General features: G+C 40.6%; 4 protein-coding genes across 5 annotated transcripts; 1 reads left to right on the plus strand and 3 right to left on the minus strand.

Moving 5' to 3' along the window:
- Nucleotides 1-11,328: 11,328 nt before the first annotated feature.
- Nucleotides 11,329-16,284, minus strand: LOC121656812 (oocyte zinc finger protein XlCOF6-like). Its single transcript, XM_042011972.1, has 2 exons — nt 15,351-16,284; nt 11,329-13,735 (listed from the first exon to the last, which is right to left on the minus strand). Exons 1-2 carry the CDS (start codon nt 15,679-15,681, stop codon nt 11,625-11,627), a joined length of 2,442 nt encoding a protein of 813 aa, XP_041867906.1. The 5' UTR covers nt 15,682-16,284; the 3' UTR covers nt 11,329-11,624.
- Nucleotides 16,285-16,649: 365 nt separating this feature from the next.
- Nucleotides 16,650-20,081, minus strand: LOC121656816 (zinc finger protein 2 homolog). The gene is made up of 2 exons (XM_042011977.1): nt 19,587-20,081; nt 16,650-18,625 (listed from the first exon to the last, which is right to left on the minus strand). The coding sequence occupies exons 1-2, from the start codon at nt 20,020-20,022 to the stop codon at nt 17,130-17,132; spliced, it is 1,932 nt and encodes a 643-aa protein (XP_041867911.1). The 5' UTR covers nt 20,023-20,081; the 3' UTR covers nt 16,650-17,129.
- Nucleotides 20,082-21,681: 1,600 nt separating this feature from the next.
- Nucleotides 21,682-24,403, minus strand: LOC121656817 (gastrula zinc finger protein XlCGF57.1-like). The gene is made up of 2 exons (XM_042011978.1): nt 24,062-24,403; nt 21,682-23,473 (listed from the first exon to the last, which is right to left on the minus strand). The coding sequence occupies exons 1-2, from the start codon at nt 24,318-24,320 to the stop codon at nt 21,816-21,818; spliced, it is 1,917 nt and encodes a 638-aa protein (XP_041867912.1). The 5' UTR covers nt 24,321-24,403; the 3' UTR covers nt 21,682-21,815.
- Nucleotides 24,404-24,442: 39 nt separating this feature from the next.
- On the plus strand, nt 24,443-26,201 carry LOC121656828 (RNA/RNP complex-1-interacting phosphatase-like). 2 transcript variants are annotated; one of them, XM_042011995.1, is made up of 2 exons: nt 24,443-24,630; nt 25,242-26,201. In XM_042011995.1, the coding sequence occupies exon 2, from the start codon at nt 25,298-25,300 to the stop codon at nt 26,129-26,131; it is 834 nt and encodes a 277-aa protein (XP_041867929.1). In that variant the 5' UTR covers nt 24,443-24,630; nt 25,242-25,297; the 3' UTR covers nt 26,132-26,201. The 2 variants fall into 2 exon arrangements, with proteins under 2 accessions (XP_041867929.1, XP_041867928.1); XM_042011994.1 differs by having other exon boundaries at nt 24,444-24,621.
- Nucleotides 26,202-26,226: the final 25 nt, after the last annotated feature.

The raw sequence follows: 26,226 nt of genomic DNA on the forward strand, positions 1-26,226 counted from the left end.
ATGTTTTCCTTAAATGTTATTTCACTGAAAAGAAAGAAATCAAACATATCTTTTACAAAAGCTAAGAAAAAAACAAAAACAAAACAGAAACACATTTCCTTAAAATGTAAATATCACAGACAAAGGATGATGAAAATCTTTGGAGCAAGTCCTACATCTGTCCAGGTTGGACAGGTTTTTCTTCATACACTTCATTACTTTAATAATTTATTTAGGTTTAATTTGTTATGGAGCCTTTGTTTCATTAAAATAAAAGTGTGGGTCAAACTTTTCATTTTTAATTATATTGTTGGCTCTTAATTCTTGTGATGTCCCTGCATGTTTTGGTTTGGATTTAGGGTTGCGCAATAATCTTATTTATCTTTGGGTGCTGTATATACTCCCATGTTTCAGGATGCCATTTCATGTGGTTAGTGTTATTTTGTTGTTGCAATTTTGTGCCATCTTTCTTTGTATGGCATTGCAGCCTCCTTGCACTACGGTCTGCAGACACATGCTTCTCGTCAGGGCAGACAAAAAAATCATCTTGGAGCCATGACCTAAACCAAACAGGAAGTCGCCATTATGGCAGTTTAATGATGTCGCATCTGAACAAAGTCCTCCTACAGATTTCATCATGCCATCATCAAACTTAGTCAGTATGTTCTGAAGGCATGTATGACTAAAAGTTATTGAAAGCTTTTGCAGTCATCAGTGGGCAGGGGCGTGGCAGCCCCTCAAAATGTATGTTTTGCCATGAAACATGAAATTCCCACATAAAAAGAACATATCAGGACGAAATTTCACATTTATGATGCCAATCAGATCCTGAACACATTTACATCTCAATATCTTCACAATGCAATAGCCCTGACCCTTAGTGACAGGAAGTAATATTCATACTTAAAGACGCATTTCTCTGACCTTTATGAAACAACCAAGTTTAAATGTGGTCACACAACAGAAAACATGCTGATGATGCTTTCTGGTGAAAACTGTTGCTCTACGTTGCAGAGTGTGTCCATGGCGGATGGGGAATTTCAATATGACGGCGTCATGGCATGAATTCCTATAAATGAGTCAAATTTCATCCGATCACCATTAAACTACTGCTTTATCAGGATTTCACCCTGAACAGATTCATATGACCATTTCCTGTTTAGGCCTTAGCCCCACCCACTTACAGCAGGAGGGTTCCTGCTTTTTTCTTTTAGTAGGTCTAGTAAGATGTTATGTTTGACCCTGGTATATACAGCACTGTGATCCAGTAGAAAAAGGACTGAAATGTTGCTGCTATCGGTGCTTAAAGTATAACTATACACCCTACCTTTAGCGTGATTCCACCCACTGCCGAATTTGAAAAATGCCTGAAACTGCAATGGTTGTGGTGGGAGGTGTGGGGTGATCAGAGAGCGGAGAGTCGGCGGGTCAGGATACTCAGGCAGAAATGATTGACAGACAGCAGCTCAGCTCACTGGCAAGATACAAAGCGAGATTCACAAAGCACCTGCGCCACAGAGCGGTATTTGAGGTGGAAGACTTTTCCTGTCCTGAATCTCCCCAGCTACACATGAACAAGGTGGTCCTGAACCGTATCAGTCTGAGCCATTAGCGCTGTTACGCTGACCTGTCAACAGCATCAGCAGTTCTGTAAAGCTGTGGAGACTCACGGCAGGTTGTGGCAGCTGCAGGAAGTGCCGCTGTACATTGTTGTTGCCACAATTTGAGCTGCTGTCTGTCACCAGATGAGGATCAGCAGGTAAAGAATAAAGTCCGGTGTTACTTTTACACCCCTCAAAAGTACAAATTCGTCCCATTGCAGGAATATTTAATCAGAAACTGAAAAAATTGAAGTCTGAAACTAGCAAACCCACACCATATAAGCTCACATCTCTTCATTTGTGTTGGTGGGCGTGGTTTTCTATGCCTGCTATTTAAGGACCCATCTGTTTGCATCTGGAGGGAGGGGCTGAGATTTTTAAAAATTTTTCATGACGTAGATAACCTCTCTATGTCACAAAAAACATAACCTGGTTTTACCCTGTGGAGGGCGTTATGAGCCATTTTTACCCACAAAATCCTGTTTTTAAAAAAATACTAATTTTATCAACAGTATATGTGGTTATCATCACAATGAAGTAATACTGTGTTGTTTACAGCTAAACCCCCCCCCCCCCACACACACACACTTACACATTTTTGGGTACACTATCCCTTTAAGTGGATGCCATTTAAAACCCTGACATCAAAACAGTTATTTAGTGTCAGGACGTTGTGTAGCTGTTGAAAGGCAGCTTTTTTATATAATCTTACTAAGAAAGGGGAGGTTTGATATCGCTCTGCAGCTGCTCATGAGTGACAAGTCTGTTTTTCCTTTTCAGTAGTGACTTGATGATGGCTGTTTTTAGGGTCTGAGGGAAGACACCTGAAAACAGAGACGTTTACAAGCTGTAAAATATCTGAGGCCATGCATACTAAAACATTCTTGAAAAACCTTGTTGGCAGAGCTTCAAGACAGCAAGTGGTGGATTTCAAATGGCAAATGATCTCATCAGGTTTTAGGAGTGATTGAAGAAAAGTGTGTGGTGGTGTTTATGTCTCCTCTGAGTGGAAACAGTGATGACATATGTCCTGCCCTTGGCTTGGAAAAAAGAAACAAACTCATTACAAGCCCGTTTGGATAAAAGTTCTGGGGTTAGTGACAAAGGAGGATTAGTTAGTCTGTCAACAGTAACGAACAAGGCACAAGCATTATTACTGTTCTTAACAATGATGTCAGAGAAGAATTGTCTTGTATTTTTCAGCCCCAGATTATAAATCCTCAGTCTCTCCTAATAGATGTCATAGTGAACCTACAACCTACCACCTGCGTTCAGCTTTTCAACATTCTCATTTTTAAGTTTGTACCAGCAGGGCACTTTTTCATTGAGCGCTCTTTTCGGCAGTGATCACTTTCACCTTGGTGGGAGCAATGATGTCAACAATGCTTGTAATTTTACCCTTGAAATGATCCATAACTTGCCATGAACTATGTTGACTTAGGCAGGTGATATTTTTCCGTTTTCATAAGTCCAATCTTGAACATATTTACACAACTACCCAAAAATACCCATGTTGAGTTACCATGAAGTGAAAAGCATCCTTCCATTTGTATGGATTTAACATGACGTGTCAAAAATAAGGTCATGAACACATCAGATGTTAACACTGGGTATACCAAGGTGCCAATGTACCCGTGGAACCCTGGACAACTAAGTATCTGTAGGTGAGAGCGCTGTGGCAGGGAGGCTATATTTCTATTTATTTAATTTCCCACAAAATAACACTTTTAACCATTTCAACATTAAAGAATTTTAAGATTATAAAACGTACAGCCTAATACGAAGAAAACATTTGAATGTGATGCTTAAGACTCTGCAGATGGTTGTGTTTGTTCTTCTCTTCTGTTCTTGCAGTTTTTTCCCCCTTTATTCTCGTTTAATGTGTTGGTATGTAAATGACAGGATTACTACTTTTTGGAGTACAAAAATACACTTCAGTCTCTGCACAATTTATATGAAAGACCAACAAAAATCCATAGATTTTACTTAAAGATACGATCTTACATTTAACCAATGAGTTTTTTTTACATTTACAAATAAAATGGAAGTTAAAAAAATCCTTCAGCAACATCAGACTGAACACACTGATGAATTCAACATTGCCTTAATAATCATTTTGAGACTTTCTATGGTAACAAGTAGCTATTAGTCATACTTTCCCTCAAAATTACGTCCTAACAGCACAGTAAATTATTGTTAAGATCAATTTTAAAAAAAACATTTGGTGCTGATGAGGTCTGTTATAAGTTATGGGACAAATGGTGGCATTAATTCCACCTAATTTGATAAAAAAAAAAAAAAAAAAAAAAATCCTGCTGCATCAAAACAGTCTGCTCTCTTCTTATTTGTATTTTGAAATTTAACACATTAATGAAAGCCCCTAAAATTACAAAACAAGATTATAAAGTAAATGACCAAATTTATAATGGTTTTATCTTGGATGGAATCTTGTTGTACAGAACACAGCACATATTTGTGTGAGTGGTTTGAGTTTCATAGAAAGACTGAAACTACATATTAACATTCCTCCATCAGTCATTTAATGATTGAACAATCTCTTATTAAAATTTGACCTCCAATTTCTCTGAGCTTGTAGCTGATTACTGGCTTGATTAAAATCTCCATTTTTCTCACTGAAGTTTTAAATGAGTAGATCCTGACACAGTGAAGTTTATCAGCAAAAACAACACAAATTGTGTTGTTAACAAAAGCCGTGACATCACTGTGTGTGTTGTTGTTGATAAAGTTAATGTACAACGCACACACACAGCCCACTGAGTGTGTGTTTTAACAGGATACACCCGGTGGACCAGGAAGCCACTTAGTAACACACACACAAACTCTCCCTCTCTGTACCTCTTCCTGGAAATGATCACCACCCACACACACACATAAACACACACACATACACACAGTTCTTGCCTTCCTCCTGTCCTCTCCTGTTAATGAAAACACTCATTTGTACATGAATGTTTCTTTTGTCTGACAATCATGTTGCACATGAAAGCACCTCATGGACTCCAGCTGAGCATCATCAGGGCTAAACACAGAGGGTCCAAGGAAATGTTTTCTGTAAAGAATGTCAACAAATGAACAACAATAAAGTTTTTTAATGTCTGAAAACTAATCTCTACCTGTAAATGTGCTAACCAGTGGGCAGACTCTTCAGTTAAGGCAAAGAGGGAGGGGCATCTGCTAAGTGGAGCCTCAACAGTAACAAATGTTGTAAAATATTAGCTCATCTTGAATTTGATGGCAGCAGCTTATCCTTTATCAAAAATAAAGGTTTTATATCAAAGCGTAAAGGGAGAGAGTGTCTGCTTTTAGAACCAAAACTAGGAGCTGACATAACTGAAGACTATAAATTTCCATTTTGCTTTTAGGAACCACAAGTAAGAGCAAAGTGCTCACTCTCAGCTCTCACATTTTCATATTTTAGATCTGATGTGATCCCGATTGTGAAGACAAATACTTGAAGTAGTTTTCTTTACTCACTCTGAGACAAGGTGTTCCTAATTAAAGCAATATTAGGCAGGTGAAAAAAGGTAGTCCTGAAAACTTGTTTTACATGTGAGTAAAAGGACTAATCTTGGTCAAAAATAACCCCAAAGTTCTGTATAGTAGTGGTGGAGGCCACTAGTATATCTGAAGTTGCAAAAGCATAAATTGTGTGCATTTAATATAATTTGACTGGTGGACAAACTTTTCACAAATAAATAAATAAATCTGAAACTAATCAATGATCTTTCTACAAATAGTTTACCCTGCAACACTAAAATTTACTTTTAGGGATTGGTAAACGCTCACTTACTGGCTTCAAATCAAATTAAATGTAACTGTCTAACACATTTAATAAGTGACTGAAGCTGACCAAAGTGTTTAACAATTATCAGAAGCAAAAGTTAAGCAACAATAAAATATCTGTAAAAGTGGATCCAGTAAAAGTAATAAAAAATAAATAAACTGTTCTCTTTCAGACGCCAGTGGACTATGAAGTGTTTTTAAAATCAGAAAATAGGCAGTTTATCTTAGATATTTTCCTTAATACTGAAAAAAAGGGCTACCTAAAAAAGTCTGACAATCTTATATCTGGCCAAAATGTCCTTTTGATCTTGTATTGAAAGTGATATTCTAGACAAAAACACAATGTGAGATTAATCTTTTTAATTTTTGAGAGTATACATCTTATTTCTTACTTAGTTACTAAAACCTTAAATAGGCTGTTTTACACACATATTAAGAAAATCATATCACTGAGACACTGTTTGAGATAACGTATCTTTCAAACCAAATTTTAACTTGTTCTAATACCTACCAGTACCATTTCACTAACCCTGATAAAAAAGAACCATCTTAATATAAGGGAAAAGAAAAACACTGAACTTGAGTAGATTTAGACAATAATCAAGTTAAATAATCTGCCAGTGTAGTGAGACATTCCACTTGGTAATATTTCTTGAAATAAGAAAAGCCTTTTTTTTGCTTTAGACAAGTGAGAAATATCTTAAAACTAGAGATGAAACACTCATTCCAAGTTCTTTATTAAGTAAAAAAAACAAAAACAAAACAAATAAAACAAAACAAACAAAAAATAAAACTAAGAATGAACCTGTCAGTGCCTCTCTAACTTTCTCACTTTGAGAGAAAAGATCTACATATTTCCAAGTTTAAAAACTATTTGATTAATTTGTGGGCTACGTTTAGGTGTCAGATCAGGTACTCCCTCCTGTTGAAGCTCTTAGAGTCCACCGGAGTGTGGTCGCTCCCCAATGTTGGCCTTCAGATATCTCTCCAAAGTCTCCCTCCTCCTGAAGTTCAGGCTGCAGGATCCATAGTGGTGTGGTTTCTCACTGGTGTGTACCTGTTTGTCGATCTCCATTCCCTTAATTGAGCTCCATTCCTTCCCACACACATCACAGGTGCTGCCCATTTCTTTGTGGGATTGCACATGCTCTTTAAGGCTCTTGGTAGTTGGCAGACAGTAACCACAGATCCCACACTGGCTCTCCTTGCAGTGGCCTTCAGCATGCTGCTGCAGAATTACCAGAGTATAGAAGGAACCCCCTGCAAATTCTGCAGCTAAACAACTTGGAGGGTTTCTGGAAGGGGGGCATTCTATCTCCAAAGGCAGCAAGACATCTGATCCTGGTCCGTGTATCTCCTGATATGTTTCTTCAAAGTTGTCTTTGAGCTGAACTCTCGACCACAGCTGTTGCAGATCAGCAGATTTTGGTCAGTCGGAGGCCTGGTTTAAATTAGGTATGGTAAACTGGTTCAAACAGCGCTTTGTCACTGTACGAATTAAAACATTCTAGGTGGACAACAGAGTTTCGGTTAAGATCCGGAGGTCATTCTTCCATTCTTCTGCCAATCAGGACTTAATATGAGTTTGGTGTTGCTCCCTTCATGTCCTGAGGCTTCACCCTCCTCTGGTTTGATTTGTAGACTATCGCTTGACTCCCTCACCTGCTGCTTTGCTTCTGGGGTGAAATTCTGAATAGCATCTGGAGAAACTAAATATAAGAAACCCAATTAGATAAGGATATACTTGTTAATACAATGTTTGGAAATATCTGACCATTTAACAAGATCTAAACATTACTATCTTATCACATTCACATCAGGATAGTCTGGGGGACCCGGTTTGGATGGGTAATTCTGACAAATTTCAAACCTTCATTTCATTTGGTTTGCTTTCACACTGCACTTTACTCAGGTGGACCAAACCTCCTGGACATCATACAGTTTCAACAACTGCTCGCTAGGGGGCAATATTCCCTGAAGCAACCAATGGTTAATAAAAAGACTGCTAAACCGCCAAGAGTGCTAAGATTTGATGCAGATCCATGTTTTTTACCTTATACAGTGGAAACAGAAGTTATCCTGCACTAACCAATAGATGAGCTAGTTTTTTCTTTGTTGTTTGTCTTGTCCTCTCTTTCAGTAATTCTTGATACAGTGACGAAGGCAACTGGTGAAAACAGCAATACATTTTCATAAGGTCTGGTTGATCTGACTAGTGTGGTGTGAAAGCAGACTCTGATCAAAAGAATGTTAAAAGTCACATTCATATCTATTCCCCAATCATACTAAGTCAAGTAGACCAGTGTGTGAAGGGGCCCTAAGCCTCTGCCATTCACGCATGATAAGTTTATTGATCTCCTGTGAGCCAACCTTCCAGCTGGGAACTGCTCTCCATCATCATGTGATCTTCATTTTTATCTTGTTTGACTCAAAAATCTATCAGTTGTTTCTCAGTCGGCTGAAGCTTGGCCTCTGAAAAATGTGTGCTCTTAGCATCTGTGTCCTCTTGACCTGAGGCTCCATCTTCTTCTCGTTTTAGGTGGGCTGTAAAGCCCCACTCCCTCACCTGAGGCACTTTGTCTGTGATGAGATTCTGCTGAACACCTGGTGGACAGAAGTGATTATAAAACATAGGCTGTATAGCTCATCTGCTAAAAAAACCTGCATGGAGCAGAGTGAAAACGGACTATATGGTTCATTTTAGAAGAAGCAAACATGGACAAGCTGCTTTTTCCATTAAAGCTGCAGGTTAGTGGAAGAAAATACCATCCTATGTCAGAGAAAAGGGAAATTACAACATATTTAAATCCAGTTTGAAGAAGTGGCTGCTTAGCATTGATAATATATAACAGTTTTTTGCCAGTTAGTCCAATATCTATAGTTCTGCCCTATATTTTTAATAGTTTGTGTTTATTTTATTTTCTACAACTGTTTGTATGAAATATGATCGTATGCATTACACTAATATACGGATGTTACATTTTGCTGTATGTTTTATGTGCCCTTTTTATTTCTCTGGCCCTTTAACATCAGTCGATGGGCAATAGATGCAAAAAAGTCAGTTGTGTGATGTTGCACATTTACACTTTGATGTTTATCAGTGTGCACTGTCCATGTTAAATAAAACTTTATATAAAAATAAAAGATCGATATAGCCACCAATTTTGATGGGTCTGACTCCGAACTACAGAAACTACATTAAGCCACTTGTCAATGACCCTGCTATAAAACATACCCTGATTCATTTTGTCTTTTAATCTAAAAAGAACAATAATTTTCAAAAGTCAGCATTATGGTTTGAGGTAGCAGATCAAGTGAGTGTTAGTGTTTTCTCATCAGAGTTATTTGCAGTCTGCTTTTGATAACCAGACGTCACCACCTGCAGGCAAGTATAGGAACTTCTGCATTGGACTCCCTTTTAAGAGTACTGCCATCTTTAAAATACATTGTCAAAAATATGATAATCAACAGTTTATTGGAAGAATGTATCAGTCTAATCCTGCTCAGAGCAGATTTATGCTCTAACTAAAGCTTCCACAGCATTATATGAGTCTCATCCACTTCCTGTTTGACTCCTTCTAGTTAACTGTCCACTGACTGAAGCTCTTCATTCAGACATGGTGAAAGCCTCATCATCTTTCTGTGTACTGTGAAGCTCTGCCCTTTCACCTCCTGCTCTTTCTCTGTTGTGAAACTCAACAAAACCCCGAAGAGGTAAACTGCTGAGAGTTAAATCTCTTTCACAGACGCATTACTTTCAAATAACTGAAAGCTGTTATGACAACAGAACGTTTGGTGTTGTATGAATATGTAATGTGTACTAGGATTTAGTAAATAATTTCATTAATTAAATATATTCTAGTTTTGGTGAAACTGCTCACTGGAACCAGGGGGCTTTTCCAGAAATGGGGTTATTTTTAAACTTGGAGTACAGATATGTTAACCCCGAATTGAGGGAAACCGGGTTTTCTGTTCCAGGAAGTAAATTACCCTTATTCTGTTACCATGGTAACTGATGCCATGAAGTAAATGTCCTTGCTGGCAGGTTCAATAGAAACTCAGAGTTTCTAATATATATTAAATATTAAGTCAGGGACTAGTGGATTCCAACTTCCACACTGACTCAGGAAGCAGTTTTCTTCCATAATACTTCTTCTTTTTTTTTTTTTTTTTTAAACAAAATACCTCTTTGTATTCCCTGTATGTTTGCATAACAGTTTCTTGCTCCAAAGGGGTGAAATAACTGGTAACTTTCTGTCAGCAGTTGCAATAGTGAATCCAGATGTCAGAGCTCCATTGATGATGGCTTTTTATTGTGATTCCCAACTCTGAGTAAAAACAGAATAAGCAGATTGAACCAACTCAAAGCAGCTGTTCTGAAATCAAAAACTCAAGAGTTGCTCAGCTCAGAATCAGTTAAACCAGGGTTTCCTTTTATACTCAGAGTAGGTTTAACATCCTTTCATGGAACAGGCCCCTGGTCTTAGGCAGATTTGTGTGGGTGCACTAGAAGCATAATCAGCCTGTTGCTACACCTGTTTCTTTGTTTCCCTGTCTTTAGCTTTTCCGTTATAAAATGGCCATGCTGATGCAAAACGATCTACTGCTGTGCAAGTTACTGTTACCTTTACCCGATGGCCAACCTGTGGAGGATAGACAAGTGTATTCTGAGTTCTGTCATGTGGTACCTCAAACACCTTCAAAAAAAAAAAAAGAAAGAAAAATAAAAAGCGTTTTAAACCTGTGGAAGCCCAAAGTGGGAACAAAAACAAAGTTCTCGCTTCTCACGCAGTATGTAACAGGGTCAAGTAGCAGCCAATGATGCTAACTAAATGCATTTAATTAAATGATCAGCAAGTGTGGACACCTGTATAAAATCAGAAGTTTGGGCAGTCTTTGACAAACTAGTTACTTGAAATATTAATATTCTTTTCTACCAATTAACATTGGGTCATATTCGATAGTATTTAACTAAGTATCCAGATTTTTCAGCTCAAATCTAGGTGGACATAAAATTCTGATTTAATTTATGGATGGTGAATCTGAAGCTATGTGAAGCACTGAATCACTTTGACACATCTGCCATCAAATCTACTCACTGCTTTGAAGCATTTGAAACAGTCAAAAAAGGGACATGTTGGCTGTGCATGTATGATGCATTTGAAGAGAAACATTGACAGGGCTTCATTACTTCATGGCTGTCATGTTATGGTGTAGATCAAATCAGAGTAAATCATCTGTAATAACAGAATATTTTGCAGATAAATCAGTGTTTTTAAACAGAAAAAGTAGGAGAAAAGCGTGCCTATGGAACTGGGTTAGTGATTGAGTTGTATTTATAAAGCTGTAACGTAAGGGATTAAAACCCCTTTTAAAGAAATTGAGACACAGACAAGACAAGCCCCTTCAAAACCCCTGAGAAGCAGCTGACGCACATTTGAGCCCTCAGCTGATGTGACTTCACAGCATGCTAAAGCATAATATAAAAACTGTGCTCATAACACATCCGATTCATAAGGTCGATACTGAACATAAATAAGTTCACTATCTTTAAGCAGATCTAATCAGTTTAATATAATTTATATGTTCTAAAACATATCTAAGCCAGACTTTCTGCTGCCTTATTTCTATACTTGATCAAATCAGATTCTGAGCTCTAGAACGTGGAAACTGATTTATTAAGACAGGGTATCAAACTCTGGTCTTTAAGGGATGCTTTCCTGCAGGTTTTTATTGCGTCACATGCCCAACATGCCTGATTCAAATCAAATGGATCCAACAGCCTCTTGTCAACCTCTTAAAAATGACCCCTTAATTTCAGTCGGGTGTGTTAGGGCATGGAAAGAACAAAAACCTGCAGGATAGTGGCCCAGTTTGACACCTGTTTATTAAGATATATAAAATGAGACAGATAAAATCAGGACCTGGCTTCAGTTCAGTTTATTGATAATTGTGGTTTGGTGTGACCTCTTGGCTGTCTTTGCTCCATCTTCAACAAAAAATTCTGATTAAAAGATTTTGAACAGACATTATGAAGGTTCATTTAAAATTTCCACTTTAAAGTTTTAACTAATGTATACTATTAGTATTATTTAACTAATGTATACTATTATATACTATTATATAAATGTTTATAATATTTAAGTTAAATGGAACAAATCTGCCGAGACTAAGAAAATTTTATCCCACAATTTATTTCTGTTATCAGATTGTTAGACCAGAACAAACTGGTCTGGAACTTTACAGCTGAGTGAAGTTTGGCTGCACATTATCCTGCCCTGTTATTGGCTCTTTGCAGCTGTCGACAACCAAGTGAATCTTCATGTGGATATCTCTGGAGCGTTTCTCCTGGTAACTCTTGCCGCAGACCCGACAGCTATAGGGCTTCTCACCAGTGTGAGTCAGCAGATGTTTCTTAAGGTCATTCTTGGTGACAAACGCTTTCCAACACAGGTGGCAGCTGAAGGCCCGCTCCTTCTTGTGGAAACGGATGTGTGTCTCCAAGTACCCTTTGGTGCTGAAGCTCTTGTTGCACAGGCTGCAGCTAAATGGTTTTTCCCCGGTGTGTGTCAGCATGTGGGCATTCAGCCCTCCCACCTGCCTAAAGGCTTTTCCACACATGCGGCAAAGAAAGGGCTTTTCACCTGTGTGGATCCTCTTGTGGACTTCCAGGACATGGACTGAGGCTAAACTCTTCCCACAGGTCTCGCAGGGTACACGGTTAGCAGGTTTGTCTCCGGTGTGGTTCCTGATGTGTGTTGTCAAAGCACCGTTATCAATGAACGTCTTCCCACAGAACTCGCAGATGTACGGACGTTCCCCACTATGTATCCTTTTGTGGCGCCGCAGAGCGCCAGGCCGTGGAAAGGATTTACCGCAGATGCTGCAGCGGTACGGTTTGACGCCAGTGTGACCCCGCATGTGGGTCTCAATGTTCTGGTAGGTTTTACCACAGATGTGACAGATTTTACCTTCTTCTCTGTGCACCTGCAGGTGGTTTGTCAGTGTTTGCGACGGCAGCAGGCGTTCACCACAGACTCCACAAACTGACTCTGCTGAATGACTCTTGGCATGTTTCCTTAAACTACCATTGCTCTGAAAAGACTCCCCGCAGACTTTACAGCAGGAGCGTGAGCCAGTGAGCATCTTTGCATTTTGTCCCTCAGGACTTACGGTCTTACAGTCCTCTGTGGACTCAAATTCTTTGCCTTTGTGGACCTCCCATGAGTGACTCCTACTGTGAGTCTTCAAGGCGGTGCTCTCGATAAAAGTCTTGCCACACAGCTGGCAGACATATGGTCGCTCACCGCTGTGGATCTTCTTGTGTCGCCTCAGAGCTCCAGGTCGGGGGAAGCGTTTGCTGCAGATTGTGCAGCGATACGGTTTGATTCCTGTATGACTGCGCATGTGTGCCACCATGTTCTGGAAACTTTTCCCACAGATGCTGCATGTCCCACTAGTCTCTCTGTGAGTCTGCAGATGAGTCTGCAGACTGTTAGGTGAGTCCAGCTGTTTTCCACAGACACCACAGATGCTCTTAGAGTCTTTGCAGTGCGTCTCTGCATGTTTTCTCAAAAAGCCTCCACTGTGGAAGGCGTCACCACAGACTTTGCAACACAGTGAGACAGACGTTCCACCAGGGGCTGGCTCTGTGTTCCTCTTTGGTTTCATCTTCTCTAACTCACACTCCTCCCTCACGTCATCGTCCTCGTTCTGATCTCCATCACCACCTTCATGTGTCTTCAAGTGATCCTGGAGCAGCTCATCGTCAGTGAAGTTCAGTCCACAGACCTGGCAGGTGTCAGGTTTCCTTCTGCTGTGGATTTTCTTGTGCCTCCTTAGTGCTCCTGGTCGGGGGAAACTCTTGCTACATATGTCACAAGTGAACGGTTTGACTCCAGTGTGGCTCCTCATGTGTGTCTCCATGTTTTGAAATGTCTTTCTGCAGACCTTACAGGTTCCACCAGTGCCAACCTTTTCTCTGTGAGATTTAAGGTGGTCTGATAAAGCATTTGAAGACTCGAGACACAGTCCACAGACCCCACAGAGATGCTCTGGGGAGTCTGAGTGGGATTCTGCATGTTTCACCAGATTATTTTTGTGACGAAAGGTTTTTCCACAAATGACACAGATCTGATTTACTGGCCGGTCTGATAAGGCAGCCTGATCCACTTGATCCGTTTTCTCCTTTTCTTTCTTGCTTGAGGAAATATCACTGTCCCTCCAGTTATCGTCACTTTCGGCTGCAGACATGTCTGAACAGGCAGAACTGGATGGGCCTGTGGGCTGTGACAGTAAAGCGGGGTTTTCATTGGCTGGGGTCATCTTGGGAACTGTCGAGCTGACAAAATCTGACAAGGAAAAAGAAAAGGCACTGATTCAAACTGCTTTAAAGAAACTGCTGTTTCCCTGTGCTGACAGTCAGATCAAACCAAAAACTGCCGGATTGTTAAAGTTTGTGTTTTGGATGCCATGTGTCAGCCCAGCATGGAGGAATCAATCCCATTTTGAGAAAAATAGGAGGTTGATATGACACTTAGGCGGCTGCGATAATGGCACGCATTAACAGGTATTGCTTGAGAAAAGCAGTATAAGGTTTAAGATAACCTGTACAATGATTGTTTAATTAATAATTTTGTTGATAGACTTAAAGTCAATTATCTGTCTTGGTGACAAAATAATGACTTTATTATTTATTCTTTATTTATCTGCTGAATATGTTAAAATACTTGCTTGTTAGCATTTTGGTGGATCACAACAACTGTTGTCACCAAACAGTTATCTAATTATAAGGTAAATCTTAAATTGATTGCTTCTGCCTTCAGAACCACAAATACTAGAGAGTTTGGTATTTGTAAGGAATATTACACCCACTGGTCTAAGTGCTTAAAAAATTATTAAGCCAAAGTAGTTTCTTTTACCATATGCTATATGTATAATATAACATAATTTTATTTTCTATATGTATTAAAGCGCTCAAGCTATTGCATAATAACAGATTTTTTGTTCAATTTCTTTCATAATTCTTTTATGTCTGAAGATAGAAAAAAAAAAAAAACTTCCATCAGGTCATATCATGTCATCTAAATATAGAACATACAATCGATTTACGCATTATTTTATATCAAAAAGGACTGTTGTTTGATTTCAACATCCAGTGTTTTCCAGTTATATGTAAAAGAGTAACTTTCTGTGAGACTAATTAGTGAAACAGCTGTTTTAATGTTGATTAGTCCATGGTCACCTAGCAACACTTAGTGTGACGATCCGGCTCCAACATGGCGGGGTGTTACACTAAAATATGTAACCCATCAGAATTTGTGACCACAGGGGGAGGATAGTGCACATTTCTCTGCATGTACATCTTAGAACAGAGGTCCCCAACCCTGGTCCTCAAGGCCCACTATCCTGAAGATCTTAGATGTCTCCCTGCTGCAACACACCTGATTCAAATTAAATGGTTGTGTGACAAGCTCTGCACAAATCTGCTAATGAGCCATTCATTTGAATCAGGTGTGCTGCAACAGGGAGACATCGAAGACCTGCAGGATAGTGGGCCTTGAGGACCAGGGTTGGGGACCACTGTCTTAGAAGACGAGCAAAGTCATGGAAACACGTGTGTTTAGGTCTGTGTTCATTGTAATGCAGGTACAATAAACTCACACACTCAGAGCTATCAGAAATGGTGACTTCTGTGTTCTTGGCTATGTGAGGGTCACAAATTATGTTAGAAGAGTCCATTCCATAAGAGGGGTGGCCTAGGTAATCTTTTCTGATAGCTATAAGAATGTGTGACTTTACTGTACCTGCATTATAATGAACTCAGACTTAAATACACGTTTTTTTCAAGACTTTACTCGTCTTCTAAGGCGCACATGCAGAGAAATGTATGCTGTCACCTCCTGTCACAAATTCTGACGGGTCACAGATTTTGGTGCAACAGCGGCACGGGTCTGTGTAACTCACCTGTTCTGTTCAGGCGGACCACCGGGCTCAGCACGACCTCTAGCAGCCGGCTCTGCCGCTCCAACTGCCGCCGGTACTCCACTACCTCCTGCTCCAGGAGCTCGACTATACACTGCGCAGTCACGGCCATCCTCTCGGAGAACAGCCGTCGCAGCGGCTGAAACAGGTCACCTGAGATTCCAGAGGATTTGAACCCAGCGCACCGCTTCTCCAGGGCACCAAGGATCTCCTCTCCAGCTCTGCTGAGCAGCTTTGACACTGAGTCAGCCAGGGCATGGAGCCCACGGCGTGGCGGGGACTCTACCGGAGACATCCAGGAGCAGACCTCCATCCTTCTGTTATCAGGAAGAAAAACATCTGGGACGGTCCTGATGTGTTCGGGTCAACGAGGTAATACCGAGTAGAAAGAGCTTCGTAGTCTGCCCCCTGCCGGAAGGGAGTAGTAGGTAGCTATGAAGTCGTAGCCTTCACTGCTGTAAACTGTAAACAGGGTTCTCTGCTGCTACTGTGAAAGTATGTATGAGAGAAATGAAGTTTCAATGTTTAGAGTGAATATATGTTTTAAATGTGAAATTTTCACTGTTTTGCAGTTTAATGTAGACCTGAATTAATCTTTGATTAATTTGCAATTATTTTCTGAATAAATAGGTTGTTTGGTTTTTAATATGCATAACTTCAAAATAAATACCTATTATTTTACAGAGAAAAGCTTTCAAATGTTATTGATCTGTTTTGATAGGTTGAGGCAAGATGTGCTACCATGAACATGCATGTCAAGTTACAGCACTGATCCTTTCATAACTGAATCAGAAAAACAACTTTCCAACACTTTGGACTGAGTTGTTGAGCCTTTGCTGTGAAATATATACAAATTCTTTTCTAAAGACTCTAGAGCTTAAAACTATATAAATTCTACAACTGAAGATAGTTGCTTCACTTATGGTCTCTTGGAATAAATGTAGACTTGTCAGGATCCTGTACAGCCGTGGTTGTGTCTTTATGGGATTTCTTTTAACGTTTGTATTATTAAGAATTGAACTATTGCTATGATTTATCTCTGTGGGTCTGGAACTGATATATATTCGATTTTCATGGCTCCACAAATTCATTTTCTCTGAACTAGGAAGTTGGTGGATTCAGAAAGCAATACATTGTGCCTATGTGTATAAAAATCCCTATCAGAATAAGACATACTTATGAAACACTGAATAAAAGAGTCACTGCACTAACAGTTATTTTATAAGCGCTAGTGAAGTTCAGCTGAAATGTTTTGTGTAAAACAACCAGAAAAGCAAAGCATAAGAAAACAAAAATTCACTTAAGACTGTAGCACAGTAACAGGATAGTTATCAATACTTTTAGACAGCAGATATGTGACATTGGTTCTGAATAACAGGTTTAACTTAATCAATTAAAAGTTCAGGTTTTGACACAGTTTGGGAAATATATATGATATAAATACTGATGAAAGTCCAGAACTTTAAATGACTCAACGGTCTTAGCTTATTATGGAAAAGAGAAACTTCGTAATAATAATAATAATTAAAAAAAAACCTATGAAAATGCTCATCAGCGAGAAAACTGATCTTTGTAGCTGTTAGAAAGACTTCCTGTTGCCTTATAGTTCTCATTATTGTAAACACATTTCAGCTTGAAGTGTGATATCACTGTAGCTGTCAGTGAAAATGTATGGATCTGAAAACTGGAGTAAACTGACTATGGTTTAAATCCCCAGACCAACAAAGGTATTCAACAAGATAAGCCATCTATAGTTCTAGTCTACAGTTGAAAGTATCCCGAGAAGCTGTCCATCCTTTGTGGCTCTGTGCTGTTGTCCAGCTCTGGTCTGACATCGTCCTCCCCAACTGTGTGCACTTTGAGGTGCCCATTAAGTGACCGTTTGGCCTGGAAGCTCTTTCCACAGACCTTGCAGATGTACGGCTTTTCTCCAGTGTGGATCAGAATATGTCTCTTCAGGTCCACATCCTGCATAAAGCCCTTCCCACAGACCTGACACAGGAAACGCCTCTCTTTGTTGTGGAAGCGGACATGAGTGTCCAGAGTTTGTTTCTGAGTAAACCCCTTGCCACAGATGCAGCAAGTGAACGCCCGCTCACCCGTGTGAATCTTCAAGTGTGTCTTCAGGTTGCCGCTCTGATTGAAGGCCTTCCCGCAGAAACTACAGGTGAAAGGTTTTTCTCCTGTGTGGATCCTCAGGTGCATCAGTAGTGCTGATTGACCTGGGAAGCATTTCCCACAGGTGTCACAAGTGCTACCAGCGTCAAGGTGAGTGTGCAAGTGGGCAGCGAGACTTTCAACAGACTCGTACTGGTAGCCACAAACTCCACAACAGCAGTCTGGATCCAGCAGGTGAGTCTTTGCATGTTTCACCAAGTGCATCTTCCGTTCAAAAGCATCCCCACATACTTTGCAGCTACAGGATGGCGTTGTGCTGCGGCACTTCTTCCGTTTATAAGTGCCATCCTTCTGATGGCTCGCCATGTGTTGCCGAAAGCTCTGACGTTCACTGAACTCCTGACCGCAGATGCTGCAGGTGTGCACCACATTTCCAGTGTGCTCCCTCATGTGGCGCTCTAATGAAGTCATGTGACAGAAGGCACGGCTGCATTCTTTACATTTGAAAGGTTTTTCTGCAGCGTGGACGTGCAGGTGAGAGGTCAGGTTACCCTTTTGGCTGAACATTTTGCCACAGACGTGGCAGTTGTACGGCTTCTCTCCAGTGTGCAGGCGGACGTGCAGTTCCTGCGCCAGGATGGAGGTGAAGGTTTTCCCACAAAAGGAGCATGTTTTGCTGGTTTTCTGGTGAACCTGCAGGTGATCATTTAGGCTGTTAGCTGAGTTTAAAAGCTCACCACAGAAGCCGCATCGGTTGTCCTGGTTGCTTGCGCAAACAGTTAGGACATGTTTGAGCAGGAAGCCTTTTCCTTGCAGAGGACGTTCACACACATAGCAGTTGAAAGTCTGAGCTGGACTTGAGCGCTTCCGTTTTTTCTTCACGGCGGGTTTTGCAAGAGGAGGTCGGCCTCTCTTCTTTTTCCTTACAGATCTAAGGGGCCGATTCCTCAATGTCCAGTCATTGTCTGGATCTTCATCAGTGCTCTCAGGAGGGTGGTAGGAGAGTGAAGGGGAGGGGGATGTTGACCGGCTGGCAGAATCACTGATGTTGTCAGAGTCAAACTTGTTCAGATCAGCTGGGTCAAGTACAGGCTGACAGTCTGCGTTGTTCCCACACACGGTCACTGACTGCAGAGACTCTGGAGACAGGAGTAGAACATCTAATCAGCACAAACAATGGGTCAAATTTGACTGAGTGGTGATAAAGAAACTTCAATTAAATTAAGTTTGACAACATTAGGAATTACTGAATATGTTCATTATTTTGTTAAGCTTAAGATAAACTGTTTTCACCACAAGCCCAGAAACTCCAAATAGTCACTTGTTGGGATTAATTAATAGTTTTAAAAAATTGTTAGACATTTTTAGATACAGAAATCTAAAAACTATTTTTAGTTTAACATGAAATATTATTATGTTTATTATTATGATTACTATTATCAATTCAGATTTTCATCTTCAATTCTTGAAAGCTGCCCACTGAAGCTCTAAAAAACAAAAGTCAGCTAAACCTGGCACAAAAAGTAAGGGAATTTATGTTTATGACTTTGTAGTTGGCAATAAATCTTATAGCTGCTTGGAAAACCTGTGTATTTCCCTTTTAAATGCTGCCACATTTATAAGAAAATACATTTCTGGGATGCACAGCAGTGTGTGTAGGTTGTGCCTATTACTAGATTTTCTCTGCCTATGTCAAACATCTTATTCTGCTATTGACTGTTGTTTGGTGTTTATTGGCTTGGATGATTCAGATGTAAATAAAAAGGACATACAGGCAATTTTACAATCTGTTTAACAAACAGGGGCATCAGAAGGATAGAAAGGGATGCCTGCAGTCCTGACCACAACCCCACAGAACACTCTTGTGATAATTTTGCCAGTGATGAACACAACCACACTGGCTGACTTGCAAAAAAATGCCGGCTGAAGAATGGGATGCCATCCCACAGTAGTGTGACCAAGCTAGTGACCAGCATAAGGAAGAGGTACCAAGCTGTTGTGACTGTGTATGGTTCTTCCACATGTCACTCGGACCTGATGTTAAATGAATAAACACGTCACAGTAAGAGTACTTTGACTTTGTGTTACAGTTTTACCCACCGCTGTCGGCAGCTTCCTGTTCAAATTCCATCGCTTCTTCACTTGGGCTGGCAGGGCTTCTATTTTGAAGCTGAGCGGAAGTGTTAGCTGGCGAATGCACGCGACTGGCTCCAGCTGCAGATCCTGTGGGTGTAGTTAATGTGGAGTGATCTGTTCTGTACAGCCTGACTTCAGGCTTCAGGACGGTATCGAGCAGCTTCCTTTGTCGGTAGATCTCCTGCTCTGACCGCTGCACTCTGTCCTCGTACTCCATTACGGTTTTCTCAAAGAGACCAACGATCTCCTCCACAGCCACAGTTAGCCGCTCCGTGAGCAGAGCTCTCAGTGTCCGCAGTGTGGCCGGCTTTTCTGTTTTTTCCAGCTGCAGCAGAACGTCCTCAGCGGCGGCGCAGACTTGCTCCTGAACCGACACCCGCAGCAGCTGCACCGCACACATTATGCTTCTTTTTGAACACTCCGAACGTCCAGAACAAAGAGAAGCCACAGGGACGTAAACACGCCGAGTTCCGTGTGGTCGACGCTCCACTTTTAGGAGTAATGGAGAATGAACAGCGAACTCTGCTGGGCTGGAGAGATCAGCCTATTTGGTCTGTTGTAGGGGTCATTTTCAAGAGAATATACTTCAGTCCTCTCTGGTTATATACATTTTAACATTCACTGTTTCAGTTGTACCACTGGTTTTCCTTGAGAAGTTTTATGGCCAAAATAAAAGACCAACTACTTAAACCATCAGCTTTCCTAATGAAATAAATGAAAATATTTATTGCAACTTCATGTCTTGTTTTCTTATTTCGATAGATTGGAGATGCCCTGATTCAGAAATCATTTAAACTGTATATTTAACACAGCCCAAAGTCATCATATGAAGTGTTAAATATGTATGGGAAAACTTGTATAGAGCTTATAAAAAGGAATAACTGCGGGAACATCTCAATTTTTAAAGTCATGTCGCAACAGGTCAGTGAATTATCTCAATCAGAAACTGAAAAAATGAAAATGCTCAACTGCAAAAAAACAGGAAATATGCAATGTTTTCTTTTAATAAGTCTTCTGAAATTAATGAAATATACCCAGAAATGTTTGTGTTAACAACTATTTCTGTCACAGATTTTTAAAAAACTATTATAACTTTTGTTGTGTCTTCCAACAACCTCATGGATATTCTGATTATGTCTGACCCATTGCACTTTGAATGCTGACTGGTGTCTGTGGTAAGCTGCAAATGAATTGCCTGTACATGATAAAGTTTTCTGAATCTGAATAACTGTGCTCATGTTACAGTGACGGGATTTTAAGTGAGCTGAGCTGCTGCAGTGATGGAGCTTTATTACAGCCACCTACCTACAACACAGTTCAGAATAAGTGGTGAATGCATGAAAAAACTAATCTAATGTTTCCTGTTTTAGATGATGCTAAAACAGAAAAAAAAGCAAGATACCTGAAGACATCAGATATTTAAGGGCTCTAAAAAATTAACCCTTGATGCTTGATGGGCATCTACAAGTATGTAACTACATGCAATATAACATTCTGTATATTTACACACGTATATATTGTTTTAAAGATTAGGTTTTTCCAAGCTCTGACAGTCAAATTCAATAAGGTTTTGAGAACTTTTAGTCCCTCTTGCAACATTTATTGTTTGTATCAAAGTCCATCTTAAATGTTCCAGACCATTAGAAAGTCATGCACATCATGGATTTGTTTTTAAATTACATACAGAGCATGGTTCCTCTTGTTTTTAGTTCCTGAAACTGTCCAGTCTTAAATGTTTTACACTTTAGATTATTAAGATAACTTCCTGTTATTTAGTTTTTACTTTCATTAGGTGTTTAAATATATTTGCTTCTAAAATCAATGGATGTTACAACCCCAGTCAACATGGGTTAGCTTAACACATTTTAAAAACATTCTGAATCAAAAATAAAATCAAACTTGATGGGGATCCCATGCATCTTTCAGAGCCAGTAGCTTTGCCATAAACAAGATGTATTCTGAATGTTTTTAAAGACTGGGCCTAAGACCAGTGGAGTTAATGGTATGAGAGTGTCACATATATGAGGCCAGTTTCCCCTGTTCTGTATTGTTTTTAAAAAAATCAAACATAACAATGAGCTGCAACTCCTTTCGTAAAGTCTCTTCGAACCTAATGAAGTTGGATGAAGCTGCAGGGTGACATGCTTTCAGCAGATGTTCTGACACTGGCAGACTTCATCCATCTCCCTCAGTCTACAGCTGGATGAAGTCAGAGTGAACTCCCTCCTGTTGTTTTGAGTTCTGCATCACAATTGAGTCTTTGGTAGCCTGTTCTCCTCCATGGACCTTCATGTGTGAGTCCAGAGAGCGCTTCTCCTGGTAGCTCTTTTCACAGATCTGGCATTTGAACGGTTTCTCACCAGTGTGTGTCAGCATGTGTCTCTTCAGGTCTATCTTCTGGACAAAGCCTTTATTGCAATCCTTGCAGATGAACGGTTTCTCCTTCTTGTGGAACCTCTCATGTGTCTCGAGTGAGATCTTCTGCCGAAACCTTTTCCCACACAGGCTGCAAATGAACGGCTTCTCGCCTGTGTGTATCCTCATGTGAGAATCCAAGTTGCCAATCTGCCTGAAGTTTTTGCCGCAGACCTTGCACGGGTATGGCTTCTCCCCTGTATGGATCCTCTTGTGCACGTCTAAATGTTGGCTCATGGTGAACTTCTTTCCGCAGACCTCACAAGGATAAATCCTAGGCTTTCCTCCTGTGTGGCTCTTTATGTGCCTCTTCAATACTGTGTTTTCAATGAAAGTCTTTCCACAAAATTCACAGATGTATGGCCTCTCTCCAGCATGCAACTTAATATGTCTCTCCAGAGAGCCCTTTCTGGGGAAGTCCTTGCCACAGTCTTTGCATCTGAAGGGTTTCTGGCCGGTGTGTGTCCTCATATGGATCTCCATGTCCCTAAAGTTGACTCCACAGATTTCGCAAATCCTGCTTGTTTCCCTGTGACTCTGGATATGAAGCTGCAAAATCTCCAAAGACTCTGAACCCTCTCCACAGACTCCACAGATAAAGTCAGGATCTGTTATATGTGTCTCTGCATGCCGCAGTAAGTTACCTTTGTTATGAAAAGTGTTCCTACAAACCTTGCACGAGTGAGAAGGAGTCAGGCTCGGTTTCCTGCGTTTGCTCCTTTCAGGGTACTGATTGTCAGATTTGTGGCTCCGGGCATGCCACCCCACCTTTGTTCTTGATGGGATGCCTTTTTCTGGGATTTTGCTCAGTGGCATCTGACCATCATGGTCTTTCATGTGTTGCTCCAGAGAGTTGGTGTGGCTGAATTCTTTACAGCAGACACTGCATGTGAATGACTTCTCAGGGGATCTATGAGTCCTCAAGTGAGTCATCATATTACCCTTCTGATTGAAACCCTTACCACAGAAGTGGCAGTTAAAAGGTTTCTCACCAGTGTGCAGCCTCAGGTGTGTCTCCTGAGCTCGGATTGAGGGGAACTTCTTGCCACACACGTTACAGGTCCTGCTGCTGTCGCGATGGGTTTGAAGATGCTGTCGCAAACTGTCAGGAGACTCAAAATGTTCACCACACATACCGCACAAGCACTCAGCCTCCTTTGAGTGCTTCTCCACATGTTTAAGTAAAAAGCCTTTCCTGTGGAAGAACTTCCCACATACTCTGCAGCAGTGAGATGTTGCCCCTTTTGAGTTGTTCTCATCTTCCTCCTCCTCTTCGGCTGGACCGTCCAGAGAGGCTGGGTGGTCTATTTCAGAGACTGTTTCTAGTCTGGAGGAAGTGCTAGGCCGAGCCTCCTGCAGTGGGTTATCCACTATTACATCCTGCTTCTGACATTTGTCATCAGAGAGACTCCTCACACCAACTGATAGACACAACTCTATAGAGAAAACACAAAACAGATTTGTTAGCTAAAGTCAGTGCTGGTAATGTTTGTTGCTTTGATCAAAGTCTGAGGCAGGGAATTAAAATTGAACAGAACATTACTAGTACTGCTATACGGAACAGCAAAGATATTTCCAAGTAATTTCCTGAGACCCAAAATAATATTTAACAGCAAAGCCAACAGCAGCATACTTACACACTGCTGTATGGCAAATGATTTATGCTGTTAGACTAACGAATTCACAACCACACGTGTGTGTGTGTGTGTGTTTGCGTTGGTATCCTAGTGCTGAAATGCCTCTTAATTTTCGATGTGCAGGCTTTAGCAGAATAACAATACTTAACAATACAAAAATAAGCCATCTACAAGAGTGGTATCATGTAAAGTCTTAACGCCCATAATCATAAAGCTGAAATAATTCATTATTACATTTTTACATGACTTCTTCGTTCACCTTTGGCAACCCTTGTCCGCTTTTCCTTTTACCTTGATGGCTGGGAAGACGTCCCAGCCATCGCATTCATTATGCAGCCAAACCATACACTAGTGCAGCGCTCGTGCAAAGCACCAAACCAAGCTAACCTTTCCGTTCGTCTCTTGGATCCGCTTTCAGACACTCACGGGGCTTCTGCGAATCTCCAACAGCCATTCGGTTAGCTTCGAATGCAGAGAGGATAAGCTCCACGACTGCGGTGATTCGCTCCATCACCAGGTCCCGAAGGTCCTGTAGCTCTGCTTTGCTGCGCTCCTGCAGCAGCCCGAAGATATCTTTAGCGGCTGCCGCTAATTGCTGGTCGATTGCGGCCTTCAAGCTACGGCTCCCTGTCCGTTTTTTGGACATTTTTCTGGTTTTCCACAGAACAAAGAGCAAAATGTAAACAGTACGAGTAACTTCCGGGGTCCTTAGCGTCAGTACGTAAAACTTTGACGTCGTGGAGCTTATACGTTATCTCCAGCGTGAGGAGTGTGGCCTTCTCCATGGCATAACAGCTGCCTGTTGCCAGTTAAAACGCTTCGCTAAACAAATATAACGTCGATTAGTCTAGGGTTTTAATGTTAGTTTTGCGTTTGGCTTTAAAGGTTTAACTCTTTACTTCGTCCGCTGAGGACATGCAACTTTTATTATCACAGCACTACAACTGGTACGAACTGTAAGCTAAACTCCCTTTAAAATATGCCTGTTTATTTTTTCTTTATCTACAAAGAAACGCACATTTTAGACGGTGATATAATATGTGGTTATATTTAGAGATATCTTTTGGAAATATCGGTATAAAAGCTTTAGTAAGCAAGTACTTGCAATAGGTGTAGATTTTTTTAATCGTTGAGCCCGTTTGTTACAGCAGAGCTGTTGTTATACAGCGTATGTTCTGCACTATCATACTAATATATATATATATATATATATATATATATATATATATATATATATATATATATATATACACATATTCATTTATGTGTATATGTATAATGTGATGTATATTTTTATATTACACATTCTGAATAGTATTATTATAAGGAGCAGATATGCCAGCAACCTAGTTTTGTTTTGTCTTTAATAAATACATTTCAAGATTAAAGAATTAGCAGCTTTTCTGAATAAACGCTCAACCATATCATCCAATGTTTAACCATAAAGATGATCAACACCGTTAGGTTTTTATTTATTTATTTTACTAAAAAAGACTTTAGATTTGAACTATAACAATGAAAAAGAGTTTGGGCCTATTATGAGACTGCTTCTTTCTGGGTGTTTTAGGTCATCTGAAAGCTTCAACTGAGAGTAAAAGTCTGTTGGATATCAGGGCAGCTGAGATGGCTAATCGGCATAAGAAAAACAGGAAAGGCGGTGTACCAGAACGGTGGCTGGACTACTGTCCTGTAGGACAAAGGATACCAGGGACTAGATTCATTGCCTTTAAAGTGCCTTTAAAACCTTGTCTTAACCTTCTGGTTCCCGAGTCATGCGCTTTTGGTCTGTGGGACCTCCTGGATGCTGTAAAAAGTCAGAAACATGAGCTCGGTCTGATCATTGACCTAACCTTCACCACCAGGTACTACAAACTTACAGATGTCCCACAGTCCTGCTCTTACATAAAGATCTTCATAGAGGGCCACAAAGTTCCTAGTGATATTGCCATCCTGAGCTTTAAACAGGCAGTAAGGGGCTTCCTGAAGGAGAACCAAGACAATGACAAGCTAATCGGAGTCCACTGTACCCATGGCCTGAACCGCACAGGGTACCTAGTCTGTAGATACCTAATAGACGTGGATGGAGTGGATCCCCCAACAGCTCTGAAGCTCTTTAATGACAACAGAGGTCATTGCATAGAGAGGAAGAACTACCTACATGACCTGCTGAGAGCTGCCAAAAGGAGCAATTACGGCATTGATGAGCCAGGAGAAGAGGTGATCAGGGGACTTGCTGTAGTGAGACCGCTACTAAAGGCCAAAGACGAGGAGCAACAGTTGCAGAGCCCCACAGACATACAGGAACATCAACCATCTGATGAAGTCACAACAGAGAATAAACAAGCTGAAGAGAAATGCAGACGTAGAACTGGAAATCGCCGGAGGGCAAACCAGAAGTCCTGTGATAAACCTGCACAGCATGGGCTCCACACCTCCACTCAACCTAACATGAAATAGTCAATTATCCCTGTTTAAGAAGGCAGATCTATGAAGTATGATTCATTTAAATTAAATCTGACTAAGCTGACATTGGTGAAAAGAAAAGGTTGTGT

This window comes from Melanotaenia boesemani, chromosome 17, assembly GCF_017639745.1.
Source record: "Melanotaenia boesemani isolate fMelBoe1 chromosome 17, fMelBoe1.pri, whole genome shotgun sequence".
Lineage (NCBI taxonomy): Eukaryota > Metazoa > Chordata > Actinopteri > Atheriniformes > Melanotaeniidae > Melanotaenia > Melanotaenia boesemani.

Bases quoted from the DNA above. Each gene is read 5' to 3' on its own strand.
- LOC121656812 (XM_042011972.1), bottom strand. From the start codon at position 15,681: ATGGAGGTCTGCTCCTGGATGTCTCCGGTAGAGTCCCCGCCACGCCGT. The intron at 13,736-15,350 runs GTGAGTTACACA...TTTCCTTGTCAG, and splicing joins GGTCCGCCTGAACAGAACAG to ATTTTGTCAGCTCGACAGTT.
- LOC121656816 (XM_042011977.1), bottom strand. From the start codon at position 20,022: ATGTGTGCGGTGCAGCTGCTGCGGGTGTCGGTTCAGGAGCAAGTCTGC. The intron at 18,626-19,586 runs GTGGGTAAAACT...TCCTGTCTCCAG, and splicing joins ACAGGAAGCTGCCGACAGCG to AGTCTCTGCAGTCAGTGACC.
- LOC121656817 (XM_042011978.1), bottom strand. From the start codon at position 24,320: ATGTCCAAAAAACGGACAGGGAGCCGTAGCTTGAAGGCCGCAATCGAC. The intron at 23,474-24,061 runs GTTAGCTTGGTT...TTTTCTCTATAG, and splicing joins TCCAAGAGACGAACGGAAAG to AGTTGTGTCTATCAGTTGGT.
- LOC121656828 (XM_042011995.1), top strand. From the start codon at position 25,298: ATGGCTAATCGGCATAAGAAAAACAGGAAAGGCGGTGTACCAGAACGG.